The sequence below is a fragment of the Periplaneta americana genome, chromosome 3, assembly GCF_040183065.1.
Source record: "Periplaneta americana isolate PAMFEO1 chromosome 3, P.americana_PAMFEO1_priV1, whole genome shotgun sequence".
NCBI classification, from domain to species: domain Eukaryota; kingdom Metazoa; phylum Arthropoda; class Insecta; order Blattodea; family Blattidae; genus Periplaneta; species Periplaneta americana.
Genome location: NC_091119.1, coordinates 116,498,541 through 116,523,984, shown reverse-complemented (window position 1 = coordinate 116,523,984; position 25,444 = coordinate 116,498,541). Strand labels below are relative to the sequence as shown.

The window sequence follows — 25,444 nt, the reverse complement described above, 5'->3', positions numbered from 1 at the left end:
GCACAAAGCAAGTAGCCTATAACACTTACTGTATAAATCTAATTGTAAATTTAAATGTAATTAATTACCTTTATTTTGGTAAAAATTATCTCTTTGTTTTATAAAGCAGCTGAAGTCCTAATTTCCTTTCATTTTCTTATGAGTTATCAGAAGATAATTATATTTTAAACACTTGAATATGTCGGATATCAGTATCGTATATGAGAAAGTATTCGCCATTTCTTTGTACTACGAAATTTACTATCATTATAGATAATAAAGAGAAAGTATACCGGCACTTCAAAAATCTATTTCGAGATTTTCAGTAGCCCTGGTAAAGAAAAAGTGGTTTTGGCATACTGTGTGTTTGTCCGCTCATGTACAACGATTGGTCCTAAACTGTTGGCAGATTTTATTTTCTCAGTGTAAACGAGGAAATATATCTCGAAATGAAATGTAATAATATTATTATAATATTATTTTAGTAAAGAAATACGTGAGGGGAGTTTTTTTGAAATCAGATACACAAAATGACGAGTTACTCAAAATCGTCTGTAACGTTTTTATTTTATATTCATAAGAAGAGAAGAGAAATTGAGTGAGATAGTATATCCCCAGAGTCCTATGTTTTGTAGAAATTGATTATTATATACATAATTATTTATACTCTTTGTTGAAAATTTCCCAAATGTCGTAGGCCGTACCAGGCCAGTCATTGAGAAGTGTAAAGAGCCTCATTGTCTGCGGATTAACATCCCTTGTGTAAATACATCATGTAGGCTACATTAAGTACAACACTTTCCACAATTTATTGCACAAAGATTACAAATTATACCACTTATATTAATGTCATGTGAAAGAACAGCTCTGAAGATTCTGTTCGGATTTACTGCCGAAGTACATAGTTCCGTCATTCGTCTGTAATTAGCGCTACTTCCGGTTCCCAAAAGAGCTTTATGTGTGTTAGAATTTGATAAAAACAACTGTGCTACAGGTGTTCAACGGAAATTCCGGTCTGTGTATGATAGAGATACACCAAGCAGTAAGGCAATTTACGGTAAATTGTTTATCATGGGGTTCTTGTGCCGCGAAAGAGGAGTAGCCGTCTTGGTGCGAGCGAAGAAAATGTGCAGTGATTCAGAGATACATTTGCAAGGTTCGAAAATAAATAAATATGCAAAGTTCCTTCAGCTGCAAATTCCAGTGATGACAATGTGGAAAGTCGTCCATAAGAACTATGACGGCCTACAAATTACAACTGTTGCACATAATAAATGACGACAGAACCTTCAGTTTTGTTTTCAACTGCAAGTGGTAGAAGAGACATTTCATACAAATGGGAAAGCCACTGGACACAGCTGTCACATTCTGGACTCAGAAACCTCAAATCATTTATACTTACTTACTTACAAATGACTTTTAAGGAACCCACAGGTTCATTGCCGCTCTCACGTAAGCCCGCCATTGGTCCCTATCCTGTGAAAGATTAATCCTGTCTCTGTCATATCCCACCTCCCTCAAATACATTTTAATATTATCCTCCCATCTATGTCTCGGCCTCCCCAAAGGTCTTTTCCCCTCCGGTCTCCCAACTAACAATCTATATGCATTTCTGAATTCGCCCATACGTGCTACATGCCCTGCCCATCTCAAACGTTTGGATTTAATGTTCCTAATGATGTCAGGTGTAGAATACAATGCATGCAGTTCTGCGTCGTGTAACTTTCTCCATTCTCCTGTAACTTCATCCCTTTTAGCACCAAATATTTTCCTAAGAACCTTATTCTCAAACACCCTTAACCTCTGTTCCTCTCTCAAAGTGACAGTTCAAGTTTCACAACCGTAAAGAACAACCGGTAATATAACTATTTTATAAATTCTGACTTTCAGATTTTTTGACAGCAGGCTAGATGACAAAAGCTTCTCAACTGAACAATAACATGCTTTTCCCATATTTATTCTGCGTTTAATTTCCTCCCGAATGTCATTTATATTTGTTACTGTTGCTCCAAGATATTTGAATTTTTCCATCTCTTCGAAGGATAAATCTCCAATTGTTATATTTCCATTTCGTACAATATTCTGGTCATGAGACATAATCATATACTTCGTCTTTTCGGGGTTTACTTCCAAACCTATCGCTTTACTTGCTTCAACTAAAATTTCCGTGTTTTCCCTACTCATTTCTGGATTTTCTCCTAACATATTCACGTCATCTGCATAGACAAGAAGCTGATGTAACCCGTTCAATTCCAAACCCTCTTTGTTATCCTGAACTTTCCTAATGGCATATTCTAGAGCGAAGTTAAAAAGTAAAGGCGATAGTGCATCTCCTTGCTTTACCCGCAGTGAATCCTCAAATTATTTATATTTTAATTTATGTGAGCACAGGTGGTTAGAAAATTGAAGTTTTCCTCATCATACCTGGTTCACTCCTATTGAACCACAATTCATAACCCTCATTAAGGCTTAGGATTTTCCGTAAGTTACCGTCTTTACAGCCGCCGTGCTACTTCTGTCAGTTGATGGTTATCTATAGTGGTGTTCAGCGTGTTCACGTTGTCAAGTATTTAAATTTTGAGTTTAAATTCTAAGCATTATGAATCTGGAAGTGCATATGTGGTATATGCTTTTATTTAATATCTTTGATTTCACTTGTGTGTTAGAAAAAAATCAAATTGTAGAGAAATGGTTCTGAATGTACAGTATGTCCGGGAAGTCATTACAGATGACCACTGAAGTTAGGACCACACGTTCTGAAACATGTAATGGTTTAAACATGATTTTCAATGTGTGTTTTAATACTGTAATACAGTAATTATATTGTCTTTGTAAATTTTTTAATCAAGTCTTTATATCCCTATACCTTTCTGGTTTCTTATTACCGTATCATATTATATTATTATATTGTAATTATTTATTATTATTAATATTCGTAACATTAGTAATAAAATTGCTGTTAGTGTATTGTTGTTATGTCGGTGTACCGTTGTTTTTGTTGTTGAGTTCGCCTCCCTCGATCGTCATTCAGGTCATTGTGTGAATTGAAATGGCAGATACAAGTTCGTTCCCTTAACGTGTTCTCGTATGATGCTAATTGTCTCTCCTGTGTGAGGACGTTCATGTATCCATTCACTCTTCAACAGAAAACGAACTTGTGTTAGAGAAGGTCCTATGATCTGACTTTGCCAGGTTAAATAAAATTTATTATTATTATTATTATTATTATTATTATTATTATTATTATTATTATTAAGAAAACTGTCGTCGATCCGTTTACTGTTACTGCTTCCGCCATAAGACGAACAGTTTCTTTGTAAAACACATTTCCTCTCTAGCTTAGGAAACAAGAGAGAGGCGCTGATTTATTCCACGGAAGTAGATGGGCTTTGTGACAAGTAAACAGGGGCGGTTCGTCCATAAGAGCTGCGGAGCTGCAGCACTCCCTACTTTGACAGGAAAATAAAAATAATATTTATTTTAATTTGTAGAAGAATTGTTACAGCTTTTATTGGTAAATTGCTTTATATTTCATCTGGCCGCTAATATGTACTATTATCTTATGCATAATATTTTTGCGCGTCGACTGTACTGGAATTGACACTGCATTCAAAGTCGTCCTGGGATCTGCAGGGTGGGACAGATCATAGAGAATGTGTCTTGCTAGGTCAGGGGGTAGAGAGGTGAAGGGAAGCAGAGGGAAACTGCCGCTGTTTAAAACCCATATTTCGCTGCAGTGGCTTGCAGAGCCAGTCGACAAGGGAAGATCTTTCCTCCCCTCTCACACAGCTATTGTAATGCTGCGTCAAATGGATTCTCTGTCCCCTTGAAACCAAATGGCAGAATTTTTATTTTCTCTTCACATAGAGAATCTTATCGAGTTAATATAACGAAATTAATATTATCTTTTGCCTTATTATTACTTATATATTCAGTCTCCTCTCCAGCAGAACCTAATATTTGCCTTAACTAAAAATGATTGCACGGGTATAATCCTTTTGATATAGCACGTAAAATACGAAAGAGACTTCTTTTCCAGTTTTAGAAAATTGTTGACCATCAGTATATCTGAGTGTTGCTTTGGTGTGACGTTTTAGTACCGTAATTTAACCAGTGCAAATGTGCAAGCATGAGTGTATGTGAATTACAGAATATTAATTTTATTTTTCTCAACTTTCCCTTGCGGAGAAAATTGATGTAATGAAGTGAAGTTAAAGGGTCGTTCGTTACCCGACTTAAATCTTACTCAAGCTTCATCCAGCCGAAATAGTGCATAGGCCTATATGTAAGGAACTATAACAATGAAATTTACGCTGAGCATTTGTGGTTGCCTCCTCTTCGGTGGTGATACTGCATAGACTAGGAGTGGTGTGACAGATTTAGGACATTTGCCCCTAAAAATTAAAAAGCACGAATCTTCGCAATCTCACCAGAAAAATGTTGTTTCTCTGGCTATGTTAGGCAAAACTAATATTGCTGCGCAATTAAGTGAAACGAACAGAACAAACATTCTCAAACATAATCAAGAAGTGAGAAAAAATCGTGAAATTATTTTTCAAAATATTGGTTGTATCAAATTTTGTGGCCAATATGAACTTCCCCTTAGGGGACATGATGAAAAAACGATTCGAAGAACTCTGGTGTATTTCGTGGGTTTCTACAGTCCGTGATTAATCTAAACGAGCCTCTCAAAAATCATTTGGAACATGCCACTGTTTAAAGGTAATTCTAAAACAATTCAGAATGAACTGGTAGATTGCAAGTTGAGTGTCTGCCGATCAGAAATTCAGACTGAAATCGATGGTATTAGTTTTTTTTAGTGATTAGCAAATGATGCCACTGACGTTTTCCAACTAAGTCAGAAAGTTTTGGTTTTTTCGATATGTATTGCATTTATTTTTATCCTGTACTTATTAGTAACGGTATCAAGAAGTGAAATTTGTATGTACCAAAATCTACTGCAGCTCTCCCAATCCACAAGTTCACGAGCCGCCACTGCAAGTAAAGATGAAATTTCGCTATGTATTAATCAATAATGGACGAAAGTATTTGATGGAAACCTCTCTCGTGATTTGTAAAAGATTTCGTTTCCTTAAAAGATTGGAGTTAAGTCTTCTTGTCGACCTATTATTTGAATGAAATCTGGGTAAACGTGAATCACACAAAAAGCGAAGTTTAGGAGTGTGAGCAACCAGACAGATGTTCATTATGATCTCCCACTTAAGTTCCCTCAAAGGACAGCGTTTCATTATTTTACACTTGGTCAAAATGAAAGTGGCCGGTCTCTTGAGTAGCGAAAACTTTTTAAGTCCCTTCGGGTGAGCGTGCAGTTCACTACCGTAAACCTCCATGCGCCGCTTTACTGAACTCCATAATACAAGGCGCTGATTTGGGCTACCTCCACAGCATGCTTCGAATCTCCGTAGAGAATTTATTGTTTAGTACTTTTATATTTTACAGTTCTTTTTAGTGTAATATAATCAAATAATTTTGCTTATGTTAATTCATGTTACTTACAGATAATTACAGAATTAGTGAAAATTTGTGGTTATAATTCTAGGAAATCAGGATATATTTTGTCATCAAAATTATGGTTTTTCTTCTTGTTTATAATTACTACGTTTAGGGTCTGATGATCACGGATTTAGATTAATATAAAAATCATATTCCCTGTAGCACAACTTGCAAATCAATTATTGCCAATTATATTTAACCGTCAACATATTTACTGAATGTTCCTTAGGCAATAGAGTGTAAAGCAGCAGGGATTAATAAAATAACACAGCATTTTAATATCTCCACAGCATGCTTGGCGTGGAGCAGTGGTTAAGCTACTTAACTTTATGCAGACAGTTCGTGTTCGAATCTCCATAGTGAATTTTTTGTTTTGTCCTTTTATTTTTCTACAACTCCTTTTAGCGTAATATAGTCTAATAATTTTGCTTATGTTAATTCATGTTGCCAGATAATTACAAAATTGGTGAAAATTTGTGGTTATAATTCCAGGAAATCAGAATATATTTTGTCATCAGAATTATGGTTCTTCTTGTTTACAATTACTATGTTTAGGCCCTGAGGATTACGGATTTAGATTGTAGTATAAGAATCATATTCCCTGTAGCACAACTTGCAAATTAATTATTGAATGTTACTTAGGCAAGAGAGGACAAAGCAGCAGGGATTAATAAAATAATTAACACAGCATTTTAATATGAAAGCCCCTAATTGTCGTCTTTAGTGTTACTTCCATTTAGCGTCAGAAGTTTCTATTAACACGAAAAAAAATAATAAAGCGAAAAGTATTTTAAGGATAAAAAAATGACGAAAACCTGTTATATTTTCACTGATGCATTTAAAAGGCAAGAAAGAAAAAAAAGTTTAGTAACTCCACGAAGATTTGAAATTGCATCCTCACGAATTCTTCGCTATCACGCTACAAACTACTGCAGTCAGAATGGTATTGTAACGAGCAATGGTCATATTTCACTTGAGAACCTGTTATTATAGTGTTTGTGTTACAAAATTCATTGTTTAAAGACTCTGAACGATCTGTCTGTTTTAAATCTCGTATATGAATTATTTTCTCGGAAGATTTTAGTGATTATAACTACTAGAAGAATATACGCAATCTTTTGAACAAAGCATGACTGTCCCGAGCGCTCACGGAAATACCCGATTCGAACTTAGTCTCTCAGACGCCGGCCACTTTCATTTTGACCAAGTGTACACTTATTTGGAGAATGATTTTGTCAAATCTATAATATTGTTATATTATTGGCTAAGGTCACACCGTACACGAGCCTGGCCCTTACTGTAGTGGCTAGAAACATTTTTGTTTTATAATTTTAATTTGTACTCACTAGCTAGAGCTAGTTAAATAAATTGAATAAATAAATTAATCGTCTGTTTTTTTTTCCTGCCACGAAATGTTATTTTTAATTGGTTATTTTACGCTTTATCAACTGCTATGGTTATCTAGCGTCTGAATGAGAGGAAGGTGATGCCAGCGAAATGAGTCCAGGGTCCAGCGCGGAAAGTTACCCAGTACTTGCTCTTAATGGGCTTTCTAATAACGGCATACAAAGAAATTTGTGTTCTGGGACTGCAGTTCTGGTATCCGAAATGCAAGGTAGTTGAAAATTTTCAGTATTTTGTGCATAGTAAAATTGTAGTTTTTTGTTTAGTCAACTGTCCGAAGATAGGTTTGGACCTCATAAGTGACACCAATAAGGCATCACTCGTGAGGCAACTAAGCCAGGAGATAATGGAGTGGCCAGTTCCTTTTCCCCTCCACTGACTAGTAACATACTACACAATCATGCTTCAGACGCATACAAACAATTATTCTTTCTCTGAAAATATCGTCAGTTGAGATGTACTGCCTGGTAATAGATGTACACTTCAGCCAGAACTTCAATTAGAGGATAACATTGTAGTCAGATAGCCTAACTACATATATATTTATTAAAATTCCTCGGCTGTGTGATATCTTCATCTCAGTGCTTTTCTTCTCTCTTGTCCGTTTTCTCTTTTCTTGTTTTCTCCTGTCATCTCTTCTCTTTGTTTTTCAAGACGATTTCTAGCTTTTCTTTCGATGTCGAGGTGTTACAGTGAACATAGTCTGGTGAAATACGCCACGACCGCACCCTGTGCAACCTTGGTGCCACATACGGCCGCCGCAGTTTTTGCTACCACACATGGCGCTCACATGTTCGCTGCCACTGCCTTCGTGTATCGCACAGATAAAGAAAGTTGTGTGAAGTGTGTGAAGTGCGTTGCTATGATCTGCGGAACCATTGGTCCTTGTTTTGTTTAACAACACTCTATCGGCTGCTTTGGATTGTTCTGACTGGAGCTACTATAGGAAAACCACACAATTCTAGTTGCGGTAAACTTTCTTTTGTAATTGAACAGATGACTTTCAGAATATGAAACCAATAAACCGCATGTATGATTTGTTTATAACCTGACACCGTTTCGTAATAATTGAGTTAGCTAGTTTTTAGAATTAGGCTGCGGACAGAAAGTGTGCGAGAAGAGAGCAAGGACTACTCTTTTCACAATAACTACCGGAATATAGTTCTGGTGTTCAGGTGACCATTCAGCCTTCTGCCACATGAGTAACATCGTTTGAACTAGGCATAAAGATGGAAGAAGCGTGCTGCAAACCACATACCTTTGTCACCGTACTAAGTACTTACGTTTTCATGGAATTTGCACTGGGAACGTTTCTTGTATTTAACACATTGTAGGCGTATCCTGCGAGTGGATAGCAGTTTTCAAGTTCTTACTTGGATCTTCATTTCCCTGATGAACTTCAAGTCGCAGTACATTTTTTACTCTCTTCTTATGTTGTTGATAATTGTCTTTGCAAGAATCCAGATGTTGAGCTAATTTTGATACAAAATGTGCAAGAATCATAAACACCTATTTTCGGTATCTGAAAGCTGTAAAGACACTTTTTAGTAAAATATATAAAATAAATGGAATACTTTATTTTCAGGTCCTTTCTGGCCTTGTCCTCATAGTAGCTAACAAAATAGAGTTAATGATCTTAACGTTCAATTGAGGATTCTCAAAACAAATTTTACCCGATCCAGTGGAATGACGTTAGGTTTGTGGAAAGGTTTTACATGTTCCTCTAGTAGTTTTTGTACACTTGCTTGTAGTTCGTGTGGCCTGTTATCTTGTAAAATTATTTTCTTGGCAAATGAATAATGATTTATGACTTTATTTTGAACAACGCGCATTCCTTCTGCTGAAACTTCATACATCTGCAAAATCATCTTTTTATATACCTAAATACGTATATCGTCATGTAATAAGAAATATTTCCAGATATGCAGTTCAAAATTCTCCATAACCTTATTTTTGCGTGTAACTTCATACATATGCATACATGCACTTCGTTAGTTCACAATCTTGCACAGATTTATCGTCAGTGTTGTAGAAAGTTTAAAAAATTTCTCTTTCTCACGACATACTTATTTTGCAGAAATGCTTTTCATTGCAAAAATTTTCAACAAAACTAATTTTTTTTCAAGGAATAAAACGTCCACCTAGAGGAAACATGCAGTTCTCCGCATGTCTTATGTCTTTTTGATGTCCATTTCTGTTTATCTTATTAATTTATTATCAATCTCTTACTTTTTTCTATTCGTCGTTTTCTCGTATAGTAGAAACTCTTTAACAAATACTAGGTAGGGCTGTCCTACTACAGGTGTTTCAGTAAAGAGTGTGTTGTAAGTATAATCTAGCTACAGTCATTCAACCAATCAAACCCAAACTTTGATACAACAAAGAATGCAGCTTTTACTGCGATCCTCTCGAGAAGGAAACATAGGCCTATGTGCCTTTCTTCCAGGAAATTCTTCAATTTCAGTTCAATTGTCCAAAACCTCTACTGATGAAATTATTATTAATTTTCGTAACTAAGTGGCTGGGCCACTCTTAATTTTAGTGATTGGAAAGTTTTCTGTGAAAGGTTGTCCTGATTTATTGCAGTTGAAATGTAGCCTACTGTAGGTTCAGAGTTTAAAATCGTAGAAAAAAAGAAAAAAAAAGCTCAAGTAAGGTTACCGTGAGATATTTAATATCTGTAAAAAGAATTCTGCAACATAAGATTGAGAATCATTGTAGTGTGTGGAGACAAGATACAACGTGCTGTCTAAACAAAACGGAAACGATCATCTGATGCCGCATGTACTGTTATCAAGTTGTTGCATTCGCACAGTTGTAAATATTCAATTCTGCTGATATTTGCAAACCAAACGTAGTAACGTGAGTACTTGATTTATGAAAATATATTGGTGACTTTAAAGAGGCGATAAAACATTGCAGCGAAATGCTGTTACGTAAAGATTGTCACATATCCTTTATTGGACTATAGTGAACGAACTTGGAGTTCCTGTAAATACTCTGGCTTGAAATAAACTTGATGTTCCATAGTGATGGAAAACAATTTTGTTTTTCCTTCCTAAAATGCATATACATTAGAAAGGTGCTGTAGTCCAACGTAAAAATTATTATTACTCCTAGCACGTTTTCGACTAACCCTATTCCTTCCTAGTGGTGTCATTCCAATTTTTTAACAATCGGTTCTATCAGATCTGTCCAATAAATGCAGCAAATTCCATGATTTTAATATAAAACATATTAAATATGATAACAAGAGACTACAAAGGAAAATATTACAATGCAACATGCTATTGCAAAATTATGTGCAGAGTATTTTTGAAGCTCACAAATGCTGACTCGCGTCACGAAGGGGAGTACCGGTACTCGTACTCATCAGGGTGCGAATTAACGGGGAGGATGGAGTGAATTTCTCCCCCCCCCCCGTTGGAAAGTTATCCCCTTCTCATAAATTCATATTAACATCCCTGCCAGGGATAACTTCTAGCTCTCCCTCACAAAATATAATTTTGTTGTTTTAATACGAGTATACTTTATAAAGTACAAAGTAAGCAAAGAAAATAATATTGACAACAATCAGTAACTTAGAAATTACTTATCTTAAGCCTGCTCATAGATATATAATTATTATTATGATCAAGATGCAAGACAAGCAACTCAGTGCTACCAAGCGTTGAGTCGTATCGAATGAGGATAATAATAATTTTATGTACGGCATTTTCTATCTAGGATTCTGCCCCCTCCCCCATCAGAAATCTTAATTCACACCCTGCTCGTAATACAAATTAGCTTTGAATATCTGACCACACCGACAAATTGTTTGAAACATCCGAAGATACATCTGCATATGAACTTATATACCCTCCATTGTTACAAGTTTATTTAACTTTTCCCTTCCCGAAACAACAACCTCTCTGCAATCTATTTTACTTTTCTTAGACATACCGCTACTACCACAATTCATTCACAGTGTTCTGTCCAAGGACAGATCTTTCACTGCAAACACAACATTCTCCAGTCTTTCCTATTTTCTGCCTTCATCTTAGTCTCCGCATATGATCCATATATCTTAATGTCAATTATTTAATATCTTCTTCTACCCCGAACTTTTCTCCCGTTCACCATTCCTTCCAGTGTATCCCTCAGTAGGCACGTCCTACTCAGCCAGTGACCCAGTCAATTCCTTTTTCTCTTTCTGATCAGCTTCAGCATCATTAATACTCAAAAAACTTGATCGAAGTAGAAGTATTAAAAACAGGTAAACGAAATATCTTATTAATATTACTGTATTTTAAACTGGTAGTTGAAAGTCTGTCATTTTTTAAATTATGTTTTTGAATACTATATATCATTATTGTGTACTGTATGCCGTATTAGTATTAGAAGGGAAGAGATAGACGACTATCTAAATAATATCAGATGGGTTTCAAGATTGCAAGCATATCACATTTCTGTCGTGATTGCACACTTGGACAGGAAAGAACAATGTAATAATAAACATAATATCTTCGAGGTGTATTATCATTTATTTTTTAACTAGCCGTACCCGTGCGCTCCGCTGCACTTGTTAGAAATAAATATAAAGTAATTACATAATTAAAATAGGACAGCTGGTCCAGGGAACATTCGTGTTTGATAGAAGGATAAATCGTTTAATATGTTACGTAATTTAAATTGTATTTAAAAATAATTAAAATGCTATCATTTTGGTCCAGATACCACTCATTTGGTGCAATGATAATTCCTTTAACATGTTTCTTAATTGTTATTACATGCAAATAATTAAAATATGATCATTTGGTTCAGAGAACATCCGTTTTTGGTGCAAGGATAATTCGTTTAACATTTTTCCAAATTAGTCTTGAATGCATCCTTTAATAAATCACTCCACATTAATAGAGTTGATTGTGTACGACAGGGCCGGGCCATGAGAGCGGCTCAGTCTAGCCGGCCAGAGCTGCTCTCGCTCCGCAAGGCACTTCAGTTCCAAGCCAGAGCAGAACGCTCACGCAGTGGCGGACTCGCATTACAGCTATCTTTCCTGCATTAATATAACAAGAGCCACGGTTGTTCTATTCATTCAGTCTGTCAGTACATAATAGTTTATAAGGATATTACATCAATCCATTGTGCATTACAGAATTTATAACACTATTATTAATTTAATGAAATAAACTTCGCTCTGTGCACACACACACAAATCATTAGGCTTATTTACATAACCCATACGCACATACTGCAATCTCCTCACCACGGTTCTAGGAGACAGGTGTATGGCTTCCACTTCCCTACTTGCTGTGGACAGAGTTCATCTGCCAGTATAATTAAATATCGCTTGATGAATTCACCTTCGTTAAATGTTTTCAATTCCTTTGCAATTTCGTGGCAAATTTTGTAGCTAATTCTCATAGCCGATTCACTAAGTGCATTATTGTCATCCTATTAATACATAATATATAATATAATATAATATAATATAATATAATATAATATAATATATGGTATGATATGATGTGAGATGATATGCTATATGATATAATATATTATATGATATATGATATGATCATAAATTAATACAACTTAAACATGTTTCTCAGGTACATTATATTAGAGTATCTATTCGATATTTACATTGCATTATAAGTTATTATAGTACATTTAGTAATATATAATTTTAAATTATACAAGTATTACGATATATCATAGTATAGTATATTTCAGTTCATGATATATAATATGATATATCATGAACTGTAATATACTATACTATGGTATATCATAATACTTGTATAATTTAAAATTGTATATTACTAAATGTATAATAACTTATAATACAATGTAAATATCAAATAGATACTCTAATATAATGTACCTGAGAAACATTTTCTTTAAGTTGTATTAATTTATGGCGTTCATTACCATCATATTTGTCACATTCAGTAGCATGTTGTAAAGAATAATGTCGTTGGATATTGAACTTCTTAATTAGTTGGAGTGTTTTATGCCAAATTAAATACTTGCTAATCCACTGCTCTCTACCAAAAAGAACTCCTCCTCCCATGATACATTAAAAGCATTGGGAGTAGTGGGACGGTTTAGTGTATGATCGGAAGCTCGTCTTCAAAGTTCGTTTCATACTGCAGAGTCACCACTGCACCGACACTGAATGACGTACAGTATGCTTACGTCACAGCGTTCGCAAGACGCGCTCTTTAAAGCACACAGCGCTTATTTCTCAGAATCACGTAATGTGCCCAGCCCTGGTGTACGAAGATAATTTTTATGTTAACCTTACTGTGCATCTTTTTTTTGTTAAGTTTATTTTATTCACGCCTTAACATCTGTGGTCATGTCGCGTGTTTAGAATGTCTGAGTTTATGAGTAGGCCGTGTTTACTCTTTTGAGTTTCTGTTTCTATTGTAGATGGCTTGTGTTCATGTAACTGATTGTAGACTTTGAGTAATGTTTTTGGTATTGATAATTGAGGCGGTGATGAATCGTGGCATGTATCTTTCCAATCCGGCGTTTGCCTGCCTTTATGACTAAGGGAAATCGTTAAAAACCCCAGTCAGATTGGTCGGTCACGGGGTTTGTATCCGGGACCTCCCGAATGCGTGTCTCAAGCGCTACCGTCTGAGCCAACTCGCTCGGTTGTATATCATTGTTTATGCAGATAAAAAAATGAGGTACTCTACATAAATATTATTTTAAGAAACACAGGAAACGAATATGGGTAAATTATGAGCGCAGGAACGCCATTTCGTGACACCTTTTAAAGTAACTCAGCTCCAGTGAGCTTATGGTAAAATGCATACTCATCTTTACGACAAAACTCTTAACTATTATGTTCTGTGAACAAAAAGAAATTTAAGTGTATAAAATTAGAGTATTTTATGTGGACCAAATAAAGTTGCAGTGATCAAGTTATACAATATTTCGACAGAATATCAAGTTTTCTGTGCGTAAAGGTCTATTTTCATCTTACCTCAGTCCTCATATGTAGTATTACGTGGTATTACATCCATCTAGAGAAACTACAAATTTCAAATAATGAAGGAATTATCCAAATTAACTTCTGAGATTACTTCATACAAACACACAAATATTCTCTGTATATTAATATTGATAAACGTCGAGGCCGCCTTAAATAGACGGAGTTGTTTGTTTTTATTTCATTATAGCCATCGACATCGTTCTTGCAATAACTGCTATGTGACATATCGATTTTCAGATTTTTGCTCTATTAGTAACTTAAATAGTTATACAGCAAATAATACAATCTCCTATATGTAATTATATTGCTTTCTTTTGAAAATGTAAGAATTCATGATCTCCTATGTACCACTACCATAGAATGAATAAAATATGTGTTTTTCTTCCTACTGAAAAATTTTATATTTTGCACATAGGAGTTACGGAACAACGACGCTATTATCTGAGGCGGAGGTGAAAATGTATTGTATTGTTATTTCAAAACTCTTGTATATCCTTAAATATCAGTCCTATAAAATTTTTGCCTGGAATAAAACTTATCGGAAATCACTTTTAAAGAAACTTTTGTTATGTAATATTTTTCATAAAAATCAATACGCGAGATATTTCGATTTATTTAATTCAGGCCCCCTTATAACCTCCCTTTTAAATAGAGTATTTTGAATGACATATAGCCTAAAATTTAAGTTACAACGAATTTAATTTATATTTCAATTTTCATATAAATCGGTTCAGCCATTATCGCGTGAAAAGGTAACAAACATCCATACAGACAGACACACAAACAAAAATAAAAAAAAAGCGATTTTTTCAGGATGGTTAATTATACATGTTAACACCAATTATTTTTGGAAAATCGAAAATTACCAGAAACATTTCGGCTACAGATTTATTATTAGTATAGGTCTAGATTATTTTGCAATAGTTATTAAAAGTTGTAGATTTTCGTGTTAATTTACCTAATGCTCCTTTCGTAAAACTATTTTTTAAACTTAAAAATTTAACAACTGGTTCTGCAAACTGCGACAAATTTAATAAGTGGTTCGGGCGAACCAGCTGAATGACACCACTGCCTAATCTAGCCTTTTGTGTTGCAGCTTGTTGTAATTTCACATGTAGCCTATTCTTGACATTATTTATATGCCTTTGTTCGCGTTATAGAAAACTACATCCACATAAAAATGGCGACAGATATCAAACAAAATATCTAAGCTATTTTTAATTTTTTACAATTGCCAATTCATTGGACAAACGCAGTATTATTCACCACCATATTAGTTATGCGTTACCATAACAAACTTTTCGTACGTCGTGTATTATTTTAAGAAAGACTAAGGATAGGTCATAAATTGTGAAAAACAATAATTCTTATATACCTACCCAAGAGAAAATGAAAATTAAAGAACTCTTTCATCCTGAGTACTTCTGTCAGTTTTTACATCAAGTAGGTTCTCTTCTTATTTTGGATAGACTATAATTACAGAAATTCAGCGAAATACGACCGCAAAAACAATAAATTATAATTTCAAATTTAATATCACTGCAAATGTTGTTCCTTTCGTCTTTATCTCTTTGCCCAACGAATATTTCCACTTCCCTGAGGATTATAAAATACAATGGAGTATACGTATGTACGTGTTAAATTTGCTGCATACATTTAGGAGATTGTAATTTATTTTGAATAAGATACTCGTGTTAAATGTAAAATTCCAGGCATAAACCACTTAGCGTGAATATTTGTTGTCCATGTATTGTTTAGTCAACTGTACGAAGACAGGTCCGAACCTCAAGTGATACCCACAAGGCACCATTTATGAGGCAACTAGGCCAGGAGATAATGGGGTAGAGTGACCATTTTCTTTCCTCCTCCATTGCATAAATCGCCGACTAGCTACATGTTACACTAATCAGGCTTCAAATGTATACAAACAATTGTTCTTTCTCTGACACATATCTATGTATTAACCCATGTTATTTCTGACGGAGAATTGGCGTCTAGAAGACATCATAGTAAGAAACTATCATCATGTGTTCCAAGAGGAGCAATTTTGTTAAAACAATGTTTCTAAATGAACTATAATACCATTACACTTGCTATATCGTACTATCTACTGGACACAGTTTTGCTGAGTGCAAAACTCCGTTGGACAGGTGACAGACCTATCATAGGGAGATGATAGAATGATATATGAGAAGTAATGATGGAGTCGGGTTGTGGCTTTTGAAATTTGTACTGTTCTAGCATTCGCCTGGAGGGACTTGGGAAAGCACTAAAAACCCAAGTCAGAATAGTTAGCCCCTGGGATCGAAACCCGAACCTTCTTAATGGAAGGAGAATTGGCGTCTAGGAGACATCATAGTAAAATGATAACCATTACACAACCGAATTCTATCAAATTCATTATTTAAGAATAAAAATGACTAGGTACATAGATCTTGTTAGAACATTGTAAGCAGTACACATGTGAAACTGTACCAATTGTCTGAAATATGTTAGCAGAATATGCCAATGTAGGCCTAAGTACAGGTATCTACTAAAATTCTTTAGATTTTGTATTTGATAGTGAAGTAATTGAATTTTAAGGTCTGTATACTTTATGAAAGTGCTGAAATTTAATGATGCGATCGAATTTTATGAAACAGCCTAATATTAATATATAAGTGATTTAAATATTTAAGAGTAAAACAATATTATTTATATGATTACACAGGGTGAAAGTGAAATAGTCTTGCAGATTTTTAGAGCGAATAGCTCATGTTGTATGTAACAAAAAACTGTGATATCACATTGGTGAAAAGTTAATAGTTTTTTTTTTTTCTGAAATGTTTAACAACCTCTTATTCGGTAACTATTGCGAGTAGGATCGTGATTTTTGTCCATATTGATAGGAAAACTAATAAAGAATAATTTATCCCTCTGACATAGTTCAATATTGTGGAAGGTTTTCATGTAAATTTAATTTTAAAAACCTCTAAATTCAAGCAGTTGCACGCTGCGAGTTCGTGGCAACACAGCGCCAGCTCACCTAGTGAGACACTTCGAATTACCGAGTTTGTTGACCTCTTACATCTGTATTACGAAAAGTGAGTGTTCGTGGCGATGTTGTCAGACTGCTGAAACTTCGAACTTAATTTTCTAATTAACCTTGCATTTAATCACAAAACGTAATATAAGTTTTCTATTCATTTCAATGTACCCTACCGTCCCTTTCAATCTGCAAGGTTATTTCACTTCCACCCTGTATAATTTTGAAGTGGTACATTATATCATGGGATTACTTTTCCAAATGGTCTGAAATTTGTGCATGGTAATAATTAAAAAATAATGCATTGAAATATCTGAAAATTCGTATTGACAGTTAAATTAAAACTATTTAGACGAAACCAAGTGGATTTTAAGGAATATATAGTTGAGTAAAGAGTTTAACTTAGGAACACGTAAATTGAGGCACATGAAGAGATCTTGCAATAATTGCACTTCGTTTGCTTGTTTAGTGCTTCCTTTCCGTTTCTTATTTTATTTTCATAAAATAATTCACGAAAAAGTTGTTTTTACAACATAATGCATGTTTTATTTTTGTCTGGTAGTGTGAGCTGTTTCTTTTTATTATTCTTGGGTTTATATTCGACATAGGTGTCTTATTTTATTTATTTTTTAAATCATTAGCTAACTGAATTATATTTGAACCTTTTCCTTCCTACAACTAATTTATTTTATGTATGTAAAAAATTGAAAGATAATGCAGAGATTTTCTTGTTGGGGATTGTGTTGAGAGTCTAAATTGTATGTAATTCATACATTACAGGTACATTGAGGAGCATGTGCAGAAGACAGGAGTTGCGATCGAGACACAGGGCTTTGTCATCGTCACTAGTGGCAAGAAGAGGGAATCCCTCATGGTATGGGTCTATAGTCTTCTCTTATCTAACTGCTTCTCATTCAACACCCACTTCTGCTGCAATGATAATGATGCTCAAGAAGTGTGAATGGCGGTAAGCAGTTGATGTACTGAAAACATGTGTATTAGGGGTTGATATATACCGCCATATTATTCTGTACTAGTTTCATGCATAGGGCGCATTGCAGGATATTTCACTTAATATTTGGGAAGATATTTTAATAATATAATTTATCTAATTATATTTTAGATTCAGTTTCAGTGTCCAGCTTTTTAATGTCTTATTTTTCTTGGCTACATTGTTTATGCAAGAAAATAAATTAAGAAGATACAAGAAACCTCTGATAATATATAGGATGCGAGATATAAAAGGAAGAAGGAAACGTGATTTGTGATGCTGGTGGGAGTAGCAGTAATAGTGATATTAAGGGCGGATGTTTTCTTACACCACCAAGCACATTTAAAATTGTTGATTCCTTCAAAAGTTGCCAGGGAAAGTACATTTCAGGATCGGTTTTTCCATGTTACAAAATTGTAGGAGTTGATTATGTTGAAGGGCTTATTTTGGTGAGAGTAATATCGAACTCAAATGATAATAAGTCTCACATGAAACTACATAATAAAGGAAGCAATAAATTTATTCATACAGTACTTCCTTATTATATGAGTATATTAACCTCTTCCCTTACTATATATTTTACCAGTTTTGTGAAAAAGTCATATTTTTTTATTTGCGTAAAGAGGTCATTTAATATTGCAGAATCACTGTACATCACTAATTTTCTTACATACCTAAAAAATCACTATGAAATAGACATACATTCATACCTGAATTATTATCCCGAGTTATCTCGTGCATCTTGATTCCAGCTCTGGTAGTTGTCCCACTTTGATTTTCTCCTGAACTATTTACCAACTTATGTTTTTTTATGGATTAATTTATGAGGTACAATACCAGTGCTGTTATCAAGGCGTTAAATGTTGCTTGTCGTGTGATAGACTCGAAAGCAGGGTATTACGCACAGTGGCACATTGCATTCCGGACAGTAGTATCTGCTCTCCTATATGAGAGCGTTTTGGGAAGAATGGTGTAGCAGTCATTGAATATTTGTACCAGTACATCTGTTCTTCAGGTTTGTGAATAATGTTCTGCAGTATCACTATGCCCAAAAGTATACGTATTTCAGAGTCTGTAGTAGGCCGCCACGAATTATTTTCAGCATTCTGTGAACACTTATTAGCATGCCGAATCGTCTCCTCGAATATAATGTTGATGAGGTCATTATTAAAGAATAATTAAAAAAATTGAGTATTATCATTATCAGAAACAATGTAAAATTTCAAGGAATGGGGAGCTCGGAGGTGCAGAAGAAATGGTGCCAGATGTCTTCTATTCAAACCACTGTCGAAAAGACGCGACATCAACTGATCTGAATTTGTTTGTTGGTCCATAACTTCGTTTTCTGATACCGATGTTTCATTTCCTAATCTTCTACAGGAATATAGGCTATTCTTGATCAAAAGTTTCGGAATCACTAACTTGATCCATCTTTACACAAAACAGCATAAAAAACACTAAACACAAACAGAAACCGCCAAAACTAACTAGCATCTACTCACTACTGTGTGTGAATGATATATGAGCATAGAATTCCACTCGCAAGGAAGAAGTACAAAAAACACCACCAGATATAGCAATATCACTAACTTCTGTAGCCATCTAGTGAGGAAAAGGTTAATGAAAGAATGGAAACGTATATATTCGGGATATAACCCTTAGCAGCGAAAATGGGACGCAAACGAGCTAACTCGGGTTAATAAATTTTGACACAAGTTAGCAACCCGAGTTAACTTGGGTTAATCAGGGAAGTGGTTAATATAATAACTAGTAAAACCATAATTTTATATCAACTTACTTCAAAATAATTATTTATAGCAAACCTATTTTCATTATATTCATGAATTTACAGCTACCTCACGAAATAATAATTTTAAAATTGTAAGAAGTTCATTCAAGTAAAACAGTAGATGTACTATTGTAGCATAATCACTACTGCCTAAGGCAGTAGATGCAGAATTGTTCTTATTGATGGTACTGACACACTAAGAATTTCTGCATTTTATGTATAATCTGACCTACTTCGTAAAGAGAGAAGGGAGAATTAGAATCCTAAAACAAAATACAAGGTGAACCAGCCAGGGCTAGACTCCTAACCACACTCATGGCAGCTGATTCATACCTAAAGAGTAATAACGCTATCACATGCGGAGGATTCGTTCTGCGCTTTTGCGGTTAGTATTGTTTAATGATGTATTTACCGAATTCACAATTCATGTTCGAAATGACGTCCTTGTGATATCTGGCAGGCTGCACATCTCCTGAAGACATGTCCAGCAAATCGTCACAGTTCGTTGTCCATCATACACTGACTGTTGGAACCACATGCAAAACCTAAGTCTGCTCTGATAATCGGGTTCCTTTAAACTCTGAACTACACGAATTTTGTAAGGTTTTAATTTTAATTGTTTCGTACCTCTTATCACTGAAGACTGTTACACCCCTTCCTGCTGAGCTACACGGCGGGATGATGTTGTAGGACTTCTCTCTAGTTGGTGGCCAATTTAGATGAATCCTCAGTGAGAATACGCTTCACACATGTTCGTTTCGTATCCAATACTGATCCAGTTAGTAAATTTCTTCACTAAATTGTAAATCATTGCTTTAGAAGCCTCTGGTGAATCAGGGAATGACTGACGGAAGTTTGTTACAACTGTTCTCTAAGATTCCTATTCGTAAAGTTGTCGTGAATAAACACTCATTGTTCGAGGCTATATTTCATAATGGACACACTGCTGCACTCTAAATGTACAGTATACAGTTGCATCCTCACTGTGTGAATGCGTTTACGTAACTAAATACGAAACACACGCGAGCAAGAGGTCTGATCACAGCGATAGTGCAGCAGTTACTACACATATGACTTTCTGCTAATGCCGGTCTAGCCCTGACTGACTCACTGTGTACATGCAGAGGGTTGCTGCCAATCATGGGAAGTCATTGAGAAAGTTGAGAAATTTGCCAGTAGGTAGGGACTAATATAGAACGTGATTGAGAACACCCAATGCCTAAAGGCATAAGTGTTCAAGAAAAGAAGAAGAAAACAAAGTATGAAAACAGACTTATTTTGCTTAATTTAAGACGGTTTATGTAAGAATAACAATCGAAAAAAATATTGATAGTGTCAGTTTTTAGAAAATTGTCATTATGTGTATTTTCTGGATGCCAGCCCTTATTTTCTAATTACAAATCACTTTCATTCAGTTATTTAGTGACTGTACATATTATATGAACTGACAGTTCGCATGCCAGATGTTGAGAACTTGCATTTCTGATGTACAACTTTCAAATCTGCTTTCGATCTTTTCTGCCTGTATGTACATTCTGTATACATCATTATGTAGTGGAGACAGTTGGTATGAAAAACTTCACTGGTGTATATTATATTACATAATGCTGCTTGTATAGCAATGCAACAATGAAAAACTGTTATTTTTTATAAAGTAAATTTTGCATTTCTGTAGTACTTGGAAGACATTTTTATAAAGTAAATTTTGCATTTCTATATTACTTGAAAGAAACGTTGTTTTTCTCTTCAAGTTTAAATTTGCATTAGTTACTTAATAAATTGTTCAATGGGTGCATCTGGACCGAAGTTTTGCAGTTTCAATCCCAGCTGTGTGGGTAATGGATTTTAGATAAAAAAGATACAAGTGCAGTTTTTATCTGATCAGTAATGTTATTCACCTCATGTAATAAATTTATTGCAGGAGAAAGATATTTTTTTTTCCGTGGGTAAAGATGAACAAATGTGAAATTCTGTGTTCAGGCCAGTTATTATTCAGTTCACAACTCCTTCACGTTATCCATTGTAAAGACCTCTGGTAGAAAAAGAGTAAGGATATGTTGACTCGAACTCTTAATAGTCCACACGAAGTCTGTTATATGTAATATATTGATTCGAGGAGCACAAATTGAAAATGTATGTCAGTTAAGCCAGTCAAATAACCGATAATAACTTGGTTATCAAGAGCTCACAGTGGAATCCATCCAACCAAGACTGTTATTGGCGTTTTAATTCATATGAATTGAATTGAGGGAGTAATATAATATTAATTATTATGTGTTTTGATTGTTTTATCGTTTATTCATGTAGCCTACAGTGTACAAAGTAATGTGGCATATCTGATATGTTTGTAAATGTGTACAAGTAATTAGTTAACGGATGACAAATGACCAATTATTATTAATGTAATCAGATGTTACTTAGAAATTTATTGATAATTTTTAAAGCTATATACATATCTCCTTATTTTCTTACCTAATCACTTCTTGTTTCATAAATATATTTTTTGTTATTTCCTGCATTTGACACTCATTTAGTTGGCCTGGGTAGCATAGTTGTATAGCACTGGCCTTCTGTGCTCGAGGTTGCGGATTCGATCCCAGCCCAGGTCGATGGCATTTAAAATTTTTTAAACACTCATTTGTTATTGTCTCAGTCAAGATAGCATACTTATTACACTCAACAGATATTTAACGAATCCCATGCCTCTGAGACATGTTATATAACATTGGTATAGGATGAAGGTAAAAGTAAAGGTAGTTGAACAGATTTCCTCTATGAAATTTTTCTATCGAAAATAAATGACTGCCTTTAACATTTTAAATAACACACTAATACTGTACGTAGTTGAAAACAGGAAAAAATGTGGCCGTTATTTGTTTAATGAGTGTAGTAGAGGAAATGTGTACTTACACGTACTTTCTGAAACTGTTATACAACACTCCAGATTTGAATGTTGAATTGTGTACGACAGTTACTAAGATTTAAAAATGTTTCTCCAAATTACATTAAAGAATCTGGTAGGAAACAAAATCTTCTCAAAGGAATAAAAATTCAACTGGTCTGTTGATTAATTGTTCAGTTAATTATTTATGCTTCATACGAGGGCGTGCTGAAAAGTAATTTTTATGTGAAAAGTTTTATAGTTATTTAAGTGAAACAAAATAATTGGTAACTTGCTACAACCTTACTGTTCATACCTGTAGTTTTATTTTTCTACATAATCGCCAGAATACACTTCTCCCAATGGGTGACAAGTTTCTTGATACCGTCACTGTAGAATGTTTCACTCTGATGACAAAAACCACAGCCTCACTTCAGTCTGCACTGCAGAGTCAGAATCAAAGAGATGTTCTCTCAGGTGTTCTTCAAGTTTTTGAACCAGATGAAAATTTGATGGTGCCAGGTCGGGACTCTATGGAGGATGATCAACAACAGCGAAACCAAGATGCTGAATGTATTTTTTTTGTCATTGCACTGGTGTGCAGACGAGCATTGTCATGCTGTAGGAGGGGCTGCTCCATATCTGGAGGAACCCTTCGAATTCTTGCTTTCAGTTGTTTTACGGTTTCACAATACCTTACAGAATTAATGGTAGTGCCTTTAGGCATGAATTCCATAGTGCACCACACCTTGAATATTCCAAAAGATTATAAGCATGAGTTTGCCTGCTGATGGCACAGCCTTGAATATTTGGTTGCAGGTGATCCTTTGTGGTGAAACTGCATTGATGACCTCTTGTTTTTGGGAACGAAGTGGTGTACCCAGCTTTCGTCACCTGTGACAATGTTCGTTAAGAATTCTTCGCCTTCCTGTTCATAGTGCAGAAGCCTAAAAGTAAAATTTTCAGGAAACGTTTTTTTTAAACGATTAAAAAGTATTTACCACAAACATTTTAATTTTTTTTATATCATATTGTTTAATAAAGCAGTAATTATATTATATAATATTAATGTTTTCAAATTTAGATTAAAATATGAAAAAAAAAAAAAAAAATGTAAAGTTCACAGTTTTTTCAAAAGTCGCTAAATGCCAAAAGATGGAAACATAACACATATTTTGTTAACATTTAAACCTGACTTTTTTGTATCTTTTTTTAGTTAATTTTTCTGATTTTATTTTTTGTTTATATGTGATTTTGTCATATTTTAAATGCATTTATATTGTATTAACTTGCGATTGTTACATTTCATTTTCAACAAAAAACAAATACAAAATACAATAATATTAGTTTCTTTTTTGAGAAAACACAAAAACTTTATTCATTCATTCATTAATGATAATAATATTGAATCACTAATATGGAAAAAGGATGAGTCCAAATTTGCCGAAATAACCTGAAATGTATTATTTCCAGTCTGAAATACCCACACTTAAACAAAATTAAATTTGTGCACAAAATATTAGGAACATTTAATAAAATTTAACATGAATTCCCAGTAATGTCTTTATAGAAATCTTTAGCAGATTCTGGTATTCTAAAATACTTCATCAAGTTGAGGATGACCTTCTTCTTCTCCTAACTGATCATATTCTTCTTAGGCAAAGTAGATGTATTCCTTACTTCCCGGCTACAGATCTTCTTTTTCAATACTTCAACTTCAATGGGATCTCCAGTATAGGTGTCCACCACTGACAAGAGTACTTTCTTGTTTGATTTTCTCTATGTCATCACTCGTTGGGCTGTAATTTTTAAGGGTATCTTAGGCTTCAAGACATTTTTTTATATATTGGATTTTATATCCTTTACTTCCCATTCTTTATGCAATGAATTTTACAAAACTGTCCTGTCCTTAATGTGGTTGGCGTTTATGGATTTCTGCTTTAACTAATGAAGAGGCGAATATCGAGTTTTTAAAAGATCGCAGTTTTCAATGCCTTATAGCAACAGCGTTTGTCGACGTTTGTTAAAACTGATTTTACAGGAATACGCGTAACATAGATGTTGACATAAAACCACCAAAAACTCAATTTTGAAAATTTTGGCGTTTAGCGACTTTTGAAAAAATGCTCCTCAATTGTTGACAAATGTCCAATCAATCTCTTCTGTTTGGTATGAGGAAGGAGCATTCGAAGCACTCATGCACAAATTTTTCAGAATCCCAGTTCCGTAATTATCGCCTGCACACGCTTTCTTGATATGCCACACTGGATTGACAGGTGTTTCTGCGTTATGAGCGTATTCTGAATCTCAGCGCTGAGCAATATGATGGCATCACGGTGTTCCAAATTTCACTGATGGCGTGACTGATGCTCCACCGGTGCCATCAGCTTGCAGAGGTGGTGGCAGTCTCCATCAACCGCCATCAGTGAATCTGATTGGTTCTTGTATAGGGCGGGAATTAGCAGATGAATGACATCATGCACTGTTGTGTTATGTTGGTGTGTTCTGCTTTAGTTCTGCTGTATTGTTTGTAATGAGCACAACGTAAAAACAATATGTTAATGGCTTGTGAGAGAACATGTCAATGGACCAGTTATTACTACCAGTTCAGGAAATAAATTGTTTATGCTCTCTTTTCTTTGAACGAGATGGTAGTACGGAAATTTCGCAAAATTTTGCTAGCGTAGCACAGACAACAACTTATACAGTCGCCATGATAGCCATCGATCCTTCCAGCAGTTTTGTTCCTATTTTGCTGCGGCATGACGTCATTGTTGTCCACCGGTCCGGTGAGATTCGGAATATGCTGTATGCGACAATTCGCTGTAATGAGTTCATTGACACGATACTGATGAGTGACATCAGTTGCA

General features: G+C 34.7%; 1 protein-coding gene across 1 annotated transcript in view; it reads left to right on the top strand.

The window, feature by feature from the left end:
• LOC138696408 (sarcalumenin-like) overlaps positions 1-25,444 on the top strand; it is a 178,006-nt gene that overhangs the window by 37,544 nt on the left and 115,018 nt on the right. The window contains exon 4 of the mRNA XM_069821346.1: positions 17,694-17,787. Coding sequence (XP_069677447.1) covers positions 17,694-17,787 — 94 coding nt within the window. The remainder of the gene's footprint in view (positions 1-17,693; positions 17,788-25,444) is intronic.